Below are 9,826 nucleotides of genomic sequence, written 5' to 3' on the forward strand. Positions count from 1 at the left end.
TATAACATAAGCGACCTCTTGTAGTCTCTTATTTGAGCATGTAGAAAATAAAATCGTGAAAAAGAGACCTCATTAAGTTGCTTTAGTGCATTTACGAAAAAACAAAAATGCGAAATAGCAATCTCATGAGGTCTCTTTTTGCAAAACAATAGCTTTTGCAAATACCTGTCATTTTAATTTAATTCAATAATATATGCAATATAATCAATTAAATCGAGCTCTAGCTCCCAACAATCAATAAAACTACAACATATGAACACTAAATGAGAATTAAATTTAAATACATTGAAATTGAACGAACAAAACATAGAAATATAAGTTATTTATACAATACTATTGTTCAGATTACTTTAAAGTTTTAATGCATTCAAAAACACTTAATAATTCAAATAAACCGCCATAAAGTATATCGTTTAGAATATTTAACACAACATTTAACATTAACAACGTGACGGTGTATTGTCCACATAGTAATCTTCATCATCTTTATCACTGTTGGGGTCCTCAGTCACACCTCTATATTGACCATATACAAATAGATAGAGACAAGGGAGGGAGGACGTCCTACATTACCGGGAAAAAGAAGAATCCCCCGAAGCAAGCAGTGGATTGAATTCTGATTTAATGATAATAATATTAGAATATAAATTTAGAAAATAAAGTAATTACTACTAGAAATAGAGTCTTACATAGGTCAGCTGAGCTTGTGGCTCAAACATCAGGATCTCCAGGAATTTTCTTCTTCCTTGTGTGTATAGCCTTGAATGTCTCAGCCTGAGTTATTGGCCTCCCAAGTTCCTTTTCCTGCAAATAAAATTAATTGAATTTTAATTGCTATAAAACAATGATTACGAAACATTGACTAAAACATCAAACATATTGCATGTATATTGACTGAAGTTGGTGTCTCATTCTGAATAACTTATGTATCAAAAAGGTTCTTTATATAATGTAGATACACAATTTAATAATATTCTTCTCTTATATTTCTCTCATGTAGATACTAAAAGTCTAGCAATAATTCAGATGACACCATCTCAATTTATTGTTTATAGGCAGAAATTTGTGTAGTAATTAGTATACACCTAAACTAAATAGATTGAAAATTTAAAAGAGAAAAAATGGATAGATTAGCAGATATAGAATACATGACAAAAAACAAAGCAAGAAAAACTTTGTGTGCACACAGCTGTGGTTAATGTTAGAAACAGAGAAGAAAGAAGAAACCTAAAAACAGAGAAAGAAGAAAGAATAAAAAAGAAGACAAAAGTGCATTCAAAAGAGAACTTCACAATGTGTGTAAGGAACTAAGAAAGTCAAACAATAACTTTTGGCTCTAAAGCATATCCTGTGGTATCGTTACACAAGAGACTGAGCAAAAATAAATATTTGAGCTTCAGATTAATAACATTGTTGCTTTTGTCTTCAAAAACTTTTGCATTTCTTTTTCCATAGGACACTAGAAAAAATTTCACTGTATTTTTTTCATAAACCATTGAATTCCTAGATGCTGGTAAAAGGGAAGTCCTATATGACATTCTTGAGATATGTAATGCTCTAAGGGAGTGAATATTGTGTCACTAATGCATAACATATCCAAAAGATGAACATTGTAAAAAAGATATTGATGCTAAGATGGAGCAAGATGACCCGGACACCACTGTTAATAATAAAAATTAATGCTAAGATGGATATTTGGATATGCTAGATTGGTGACCAACGGGAAAGAAAAGTGTGTTTAACTAGCATGCATCTGCTTCCCTTATAGCATGCAATGGGAAAGATTTTTCGATTATTGAAAAGATATATATATAATCTCTATAAAAATGCACCGGTTCATTATAGAATCTCATGTTAAATACCCCAGAATTATCGGTTGTCTGGGGATAAGGTATCACTAAGCAGTCATAATTCAATAAAAATCACCAAAGAAAGATCCAGTCTTCCCTTCTCAAAGAAAGATCTAACGAAAAGACACACTTGGCTCCAGATACCATGAATCACGTAGATCCGAGCACAGTTTGAAAAAAACTACAATATTCTTGCACTCGTACTAATGCCTTTAGAACAAGTGCTTCTAATATGTTTCAATTTTTGTAGATTGTACGACTTGAAATATTTTAATATCCTCAAGAAGGTTGGGAAGACATCCCTGTCAAATTTATGTATCCGAATATCAAAGTGTATATTTAAACCTAAGGTGACACTAATGAGGATAGTAATCACTGATGTGTGATGCATGACACAAAAAAAAAAACTGAACAAGCTTTAATGGTATCCCCTAATACTCGAGAGGAATGATGTGCCAGTGGAAAACGACTTACTAGATTGAATGATGCAACACTTCACCAATTAAATGTAAATTATTTACTTGAATGATACAAATTCATATATTATGGAGATATATCGACTTGATAGCACTTTTTGAATCGGTAGATTTTCTTGGATTACATCTACATCTATTCAAACACTTAGCAAGTCGACAACATCCACTGTATCTTGATAAAACAATAGCCCTTTAGTGTGAAAATTACAGTTAGTATATCTTCTCGGACCTAGCTCATCTATCTTCAAAACACAATTCTCGATAAATGAGGTTCACTTGTTCTTAACCAAATGTATAATCTTTTTATTTTCATCTCATTCATGTAAAATTATGCTTCAATTTTTTGCAGATCATGAGAGTAACTTAAACTAGACTTTTCCAGTTATGCTTCAGTGTCAAAATTTCATCTAATTCACTAAATTAGTAATCATCATGTTCTCCACGCACATCACAATTTAAACTAATGAAGTAGAAGCACAGATAGACTATCAACCAAAACAACTAAGTGTAGCCAAACTTGCTAATGCACCTGTTTATAGAATTTTCAATCAGTATCCATCTATTCAAGAACCAAATTTTAATAATAGTCAATTAACAATTCTCAAATTGAACTAAACCCCAATTAAATTTACACCAAGACAACTTAAACCTAAGAAAATTCACACCAAAAACACTTTACTTCATTAAATTACACAAATTCATTAGCAGAAACAGTCAATTTATCAGAAAAAATGTCATTCAACTAATATTCCTATTATTCATCAACAAAAAAAAAAAATGAGCTGCTTCACTAGCTAGTTGTACAAACTCAAAGAATTTAACAAAACAACAAAATAAGCAAGAAATGAATCTTTGAAAAATAACATTTATATGAGAAGAAAAGATTACCTGAAATAAAGATGCAGATCAGGAAATTAATATCAATTGAACTTCAAGTTGTTACACTTTGCTAACAAACTCCCATTCCACTCGCAAACACCATCCCTAATCACAAAATTAGAAGCCAAAAACAAAATTAAATTTCATTATGAAACTCATTAAGCACAAACTAAAGATATGAGGGGCGAAATTCGCAAAAAATAATTTTTTCTTTAAAAAAAAACCTAATATTATGTGGCGCTGGAAAACTTGGTGGTGGATGGCGGCCGTAAGTTCTTTGGAGTGAGAGGGAAAGAGAGTGAGTTTTTTTTTGTGTGTGAGGGGTGGGGTCGGGGTGGGGGGTTGGCTTGATTTTGACGTGTTTTTTTGGGTTGGCTCGGTGGGAGGAAAAATAATTTTTTAAATGAAGTGTAATATTTAGTGGAATTTTTTTTAGTGAGATATTTTTGTAATATATGTTTAATTGATTAAAAAATATTTTGCAACCTCATGAGGTTGCTATTTTTTTCAGAATTTCATTCCGATTTCGTGAGGTTCCTATTATTATTTGGTGAAATTTATTTTTTGTTAAACCGACCTCATGAGGTCGCTTTTGATTTTTAAAAAAAGTTTAAAAAAATAAAAAGAAAAGTGACCTCATGAAGTCTCTTTTGTGCGACGTATTTTTAAGGTCTCTTTTTTTAGGTCTCTTTTTACAGTATTTTTAGTAGTGAAATTGTTAAGTTGCTGCTCGACTAATTGTATTCATAATTTACATGAAATTGCTATGTTTAACCACGCATCAAAAAAATAATTTAAATAATAAAAAAGCTTTATAAAAAATTAATTGATTATAAAGTTGCTACTGTGGAAGGTATTTATGAGTTTTTGAAGAAAAGGAAAGTTGTTGAGTGCACGAGTCAACAAGTCGGGGTAATATTGAATGCTATGGTTCTGGATGATGCTGTTATAGAGGTAAAGAGCACTGGATTGGGAGAATATCATAATATTCCTGTTGGATCGGTTTGTTATCGAACTGTAGCAGGAGAGATGCTTCAGGGCTGAAAACAATAGGATCAAAGGCTGCAATTCCATGTGGTGCTTGCCCTAGGATTAGTCTATGTACACCAGATGGAATTATATCCCCACAATTCTGTGTCTACTACACTAAATGGTTGAATGTAGAATTTTGATGACTTCTGATTAGTAAATCCGAAGTACACTATACTGCCGCATGCATGTTGCTTTTTGAAGTTTTGATGAAAGCAACTTCCTGATCACCCTTATCCAGAAAAAACCCCTTTGGGAAGTTTTTAAGATTCTCTTATGATATTTGAATTAAGTTGAACCTTGTCGTGTTTTTGTGTTAGGAACAGGGTGATCAGAATATTTTTTTTGATAATGCTAACCTTGTGCTCATAAGAAGATTGCAGCCTCTCTGAAATCTGAAGTGTGATGGCAACTTTCACAAACTTTCTTGACTTTTAACATATATCATATTGTTATCAGGTAGTTAAATGTCACATGAACAAGTCATTCTGTTGTCTCAATTTATTTCAGTAGAGACTGAGGGGTCATTTGGTTGGTGGGATGGGATAGACGAGATCCATGGAATTATTTTATTCTACTATATGTGATAACTTATCCCACCATTTATATTAAAATAGTGGGAAAAAATAATCCTGAGACTAAATGATACCCATTATCAAATACAAGATAAAATAATCTCATGGGATATCCAAGGATTATTATCCTTGTTCCACCATCAAACGACCCCAAAAGCTTTACTCCCAGAGATAGTCAAAGCATTGAAACATGGAATCTTGAGTACTTACAACATTTAAAACAATCGATCCAAAATAAATTCGAACATGACATGGTTGTACTTTAAAAAAACAAAAGCACACTTTGTTCTGGGCATGAAGCATACTACTATTCAATCAATGTAGTTCCCCATTACTTCACAGAAAATGATAGATAGTATGTATCTGCGGCAGATATAGTAGCCTTAGTGCTATGGGTTCAATCAAATTTGGTATTTTTACATGGAATATATACAGTGAGCTCAGTGCTAAAAACTCTAAAAGATTGAAATCTATCAGATCTAAGATTCTGGATTTGCCTCTTATATGTATAGGCCTTTATATTTTGCACGTGAACTAAGCAGCTCCCTGTGATTTTTTAAGACTTCAAATACACACTGATCCCCATTTTTAATCTGGAAATTCAGTGACTTGGTGAAGCAACAATTTGATCAGATTCTGATGCTTCCTTTTTCTTGCTTCTTTCTTTCTCAAGTAAATACACCCTCTCTACTTCAGGCATTGCTACAACGAATGCATTCATTTTGGAGTTTAAGTCTTCTAATTTTTGCATCACTCTGTCATTTGTAAACATGCCATTAAGCACACTTTGGATTGTTGTCCAGCTTTCCATCAATGGCAAAGCAATAATCACTGCCGATCCTACTGTACCCCATGCAATACATATTACAGCCCAGAATGTGAAGTATCCCTTGCTAAATTGCCCTGCATTATCAAGTTAGCAACTTAGTTAATCATCAAGCACTCATATTGTGAAATACATTGAAGCTGAAGAAAGATTGAATCTTTTTGACTTACCCACAGGAAGTGTAAGAATAGGCCAGAGAATTACTATCACGATTGTGAAACCGATGCCCCATTTGATTATCCAGGATTTGGCTCTCTTGAGTTTTTCCTCTTTGAACTCTTCTGGTGGCAACTCACTCTTTTCTTTTTCAACTACAGTGATCTGTTTTGTGGTCTGCCAATCATAATTCTGAGGTCTTAAAATGCTGCAAACAGCATGAATAGCTCCACCAGTAAGTATGGAAACGAGGTTTCCTGCAAGCATTGGTGCATTTCTACCAGTTGTATCAAGATTTATCCTTCCATACTCGATCTTAGCGACCGATAACCAAGTGATAATACCTAACAAACAGCCACTAACTGTCCCTAGGATTGCACCAAAACCATTTGCTTTTCTCCATAAAAGCATGAAAGCTATTGGGAGAACAGCTGATCCTATGAAAACTCCCATTGCTAAATACATCCAACCTAGAGAGACCCCAGCCATGTTCAAAATTACTGCTAAAATGCCCATGAAACAGCCAAAGCCTAAGACAACTCCTCTTGAGACATTTAGGATTTGTCTTCCACTTGCATCCGGGTTGATGTAAGAACGATAGATGTCATACGTACATAATGAAGAGACTGCGATTAACTCAGACGAACCAGCTGATGTGACAGCCCTAATCAACACAGACGAAGTCATGCAATTGACAGTTAACAGAACATTTTCCATGAGTAATTCTTGATTAGGCACTTACATAAAGAGCATCGTGAGGAGAAGAATTGATCCCCCTTTTCCCATCAAAGCAATAGCTGTAGCCGGAGGAACAAGTCCGTGGCTAGCCTCACTTGCTGTTATTGGTAGATCAAGAGCTAGTGCTCCAAGACCTAACGATGTCGCCAAGGAGAATGGCACAGCAAACCAAACAAGACCACCCAACAAATAGCCCTTATGTGTTGATGATGGTCTTGCAGCAATTGCACTTACCCAATATCCCTGCAATGTCATACTTTTTTTATCAGGAAAGGATTGTTGCAGAAACTTATATAAGCTAGTTCTTGTATATATTCTATGAAAAACTTACATTGTCAACGAAGACTGTACCAAAATTGCCAACAATGTTGATGATACCAAAGACGAGACCACCTGAACTCAACATAGTAACATAAGACCCCTTGAAATTCCCAGTAACAGGACCACAAGATTGTCTAACATGGGAGATTGGCTCTAGACAACTTCTTGATTTGCTTGCTACTTCTAATAAACGTCTGTAAACGATGCTTGGGCTGCCAAGTTCACCGCTTGCAACGTATACTAGGAACACAAAGATGACTAAGACCACGTGTACTGAAATCAACAGCCGCAGATTGGTTTTAGATGAGCGCGTGAAAAAGAGTAAAGCCGATATAAAGAGTAAAAAGTAGATACCTATGACGGAATGTATATAGCTAGCCAAGAAAGTGGCTTTTAGCCCTCCTGCTAAGGTGTAAACTATAACACCAAGAGGGATAAGAAAACTAGCAGCATAAATGTTAACACCAGTGAGTGCATTGACAACAGAAGAGCCACCGAGAAGCAACATGGCTGTTACTATAATGTTTGTCAGGAAGCAAAACCCCAGAAAAACCAGATGAGCAGCAGTTCCCCACCTGAAAAGATGAGTAAATACTAGTCAACAGACTATACATATACAGCAGAGTCATGTTCATCTTTAGTATAGTTCACCACAAACCTTGCTTTTACGATTTCACACACTGTATGAGCATAAGGGGCTTTCCGTTTGATCTCTATTGCTATCACGCCAAAAAGGAGGACCTGTTGTAACAAATTTTTTTAGAAACAACCAAAAGAATTTATCTTTCTGAGGTCAAAATATCAAAGGATGATTGTCAACGTGCCTGAATAGTAGCTCCACTTGCATACCAAAAGGGTCCACTAATTCCATACTCCCAAGCTACATTAGAACTTTGCAAGATTGTAGCTGCCCAAGTCCACTGCAAAAGCGGTTAATATTAAGTTGATTATAACTTAGAGAAACACAAAAGTTTCAAATTCTTGGCTGGATTGGCATTAGGCAGCAACAAAACATGGTACCTGCGACACAATCACACTTGCAATAAGTCCTGTTTTGACATTTCTACCAGCTGTGTTGAACCATTCCGAAGTATGACGTGAACCAACATATCCTTTTTCCAGCCAAACCTTATAACATCACAACAAAATAAGTACACAAACAAAAGAAGAAATATACATAAATTCCATATTGTCAAAGAGAATCAAATAGGCCAAGTAATTCTTGTACATGTGCATTCTACAGAATCAAGAAAGACTAGCTACTAAATTTATAAAGCCAGTTCTTCTGAAAACTTATAAAAGAAGGAAAAGTGGAAAAGGTTGCTCCTAAGACCAAAATAACTGCCCCCCCCCACCAAAGATTTCCGGTAAAAGAGATACTCCCTCTGTTTCATTTTATGTATTTGAGTAAACATTAAGTTTAAGAAAGAAGGCATATTTTTGGAATATATCAAAAGTATCTTTATGCTCTAAACATGGTATAACAATTTGATGTCTATAAGAACATGTTATAAAGAGTAAAATGAAAAGTTAAATTTGAAGATTTCTATATATAATTAGTACTCCCTCAGTTCCCATTTATGTAACAGTGTTTGACTAATTCAGAGTTCAAGAATGTAAAAAAAGATTTTTGAAACTTGTAGTCTAAAACAAGCAATAGAGTTTATGTGGCTAAAAACTATAAAGCATCTCATTAATCGTAAAATGAAAAATTTATTGTTAAATTGCCAGTAAATATACAAGCTCCTCTTGGGACTGACTAAAACATGAAACAGAGTGAGTCAACAATAACATCAGCAACAGCATAACTAATGTAGTCCGGGTTAGAAAGACTTTTTTCGATTCAAAAGAAAGGTTAAACAAGAATTACCAGGAAGGAAGTGAAGACAGCTAAAAAAGCTCCAAAACCAAGAATGACAGAGTAGCCAATTTGCTGATTAAGAACAGGCTTTCCTCCAAAAAAGCTGCTTTGCCTCACACAACTATCTCCAGAAACACTTGCAGTATAATATTTTGATGAAAATTGGAAAGGTGGACACCTTGTAAGGAAGGAAGCCATTTAAGGATCTCCTAATTATAGTACATCTGAACAAAACAAACCATTTATAAGCAACAAACTTAGAATCTTTCTAGTACTAAAAATAAAATCATGATATGTCAACAAATAATAAGTTGATGCCAACAAAGTAAGTCATTTTCTAGTGATGTTATGAAGTAACAAAAGTCTATGGAAATTTTTTAAGTCAAAGATAAGATGAAGCTTTCAGTTCATTGGAAGTATTAGATGAATCTCCAAGTTGGCAGTCATAGATTCAAAGGGTCACTGTCACTCTCACTCTCATGGGCTTTGAGAATCTTTTGTCTTGGGGAATATTCAATAAACTGCTACTCATTCATTTTTACTTCGCACAAATTTTTTAATTTTATTTCTATAACTTCTTTTTTCTTATTTTTTTTATTTTATTCTAAATATTAATTATCTTTTTCTTCAAATTAATTTTAGTATACAATATAAACATCATATTATATGCTATGATAAAATAACTATATTATTAATTATTTTTCTTAGTGAATATGACAAGTACAAGTAAAATCAAATGGAGAGAGCAAATTAATATGAAAAATTACAGGAAGTGACAAACTTAAGATCATAATTATAATAAATAGCAACACTTTCTCAAAATTATATTTTATAGTAAAAATAGTATTTTTTTACCCATTAACTCTATACACGGGTGTTTCACTCTTTTTTCCTATTTTTCACTCTATTATTTTACCTCTCTCCAATTTAAGGAGCCTTTGAAATTCATAAGCAGCTTGTGAACCCCTGTAAATGTGTGCCTTGTCAATTGATATTTACCTTTCTTTTAAAGTAAAATTCTTTTTCAGTTTTAGCTCTAAAACATACCCTTTTTCTGAAAAAAAAAAAAATTAAAATCCCTTTTCGGTTTTAGATTCTAAAAATACACCTTTTTT

At 33.6% G+C, this 9,826-nt stretch overlaps 1 protein-coding gene and 1 long non-coding RNA gene across 2 annotated transcripts; both read right to left on the minus strand.

Annotated features, from left to right (window-relative positions):
- Positions 1-264: 264 nt before the first annotated feature.
- LOC107853546 lies at positions 265-3,578 on the minus strand. The gene is made up of 4 exons (XR_001669811.2): positions 3,430-3,578; positions 3,215-3,310; positions 690-804; positions 265-616 (listed from the first exon to the last, which is right to left on the minus strand). It is a non-coding gene; the product is annotated as an uncharacterized LOC107853546 (long non-coding RNA).
- A 1,414-nt stretch (positions 3,579-4,992) lies between these two features.
- Positions 4,993-9,110, minus strand: LOC107870432 (urea-proton symporter DUR3). The gene is made up of 9 exons (XM_016716966.2): positions 8,721-9,110; positions 7,871-7,978; positions 7,675-7,770; positions 7,509-7,591; positions 7,205-7,425; positions 6,861-7,123; positions 6,534-6,772; positions 5,806-6,455; positions 4,993-5,712 (listed from the first exon to the last, which is right to left on the minus strand). Exons 1-9 carry the CDS (start codon positions 8,907-8,909, stop codon positions 5,411-5,413), a joined length of 2,151 nt encoding a protein of 716 aa, XP_016572452.2. The 5' UTR covers positions 8,910-9,110; the 3' UTR covers positions 4,993-5,410.
- Positions 9,111-9,826: the final 716 nt, after the last annotated feature.

The sequence above is a fragment of the Capsicum annuum genome, chromosome 1, assembly GCF_002878395.1.
Source record: "Capsicum annuum cultivar UCD-10X-F1 chromosome 1, UCD10Xv1.1, whole genome shotgun sequence".
Classification (NCBI taxonomy): Eukaryota; Viridiplantae; Streptophyta; class Magnoliopsida; order Solanales; family Solanaceae; genus Capsicum; species Capsicum annuum.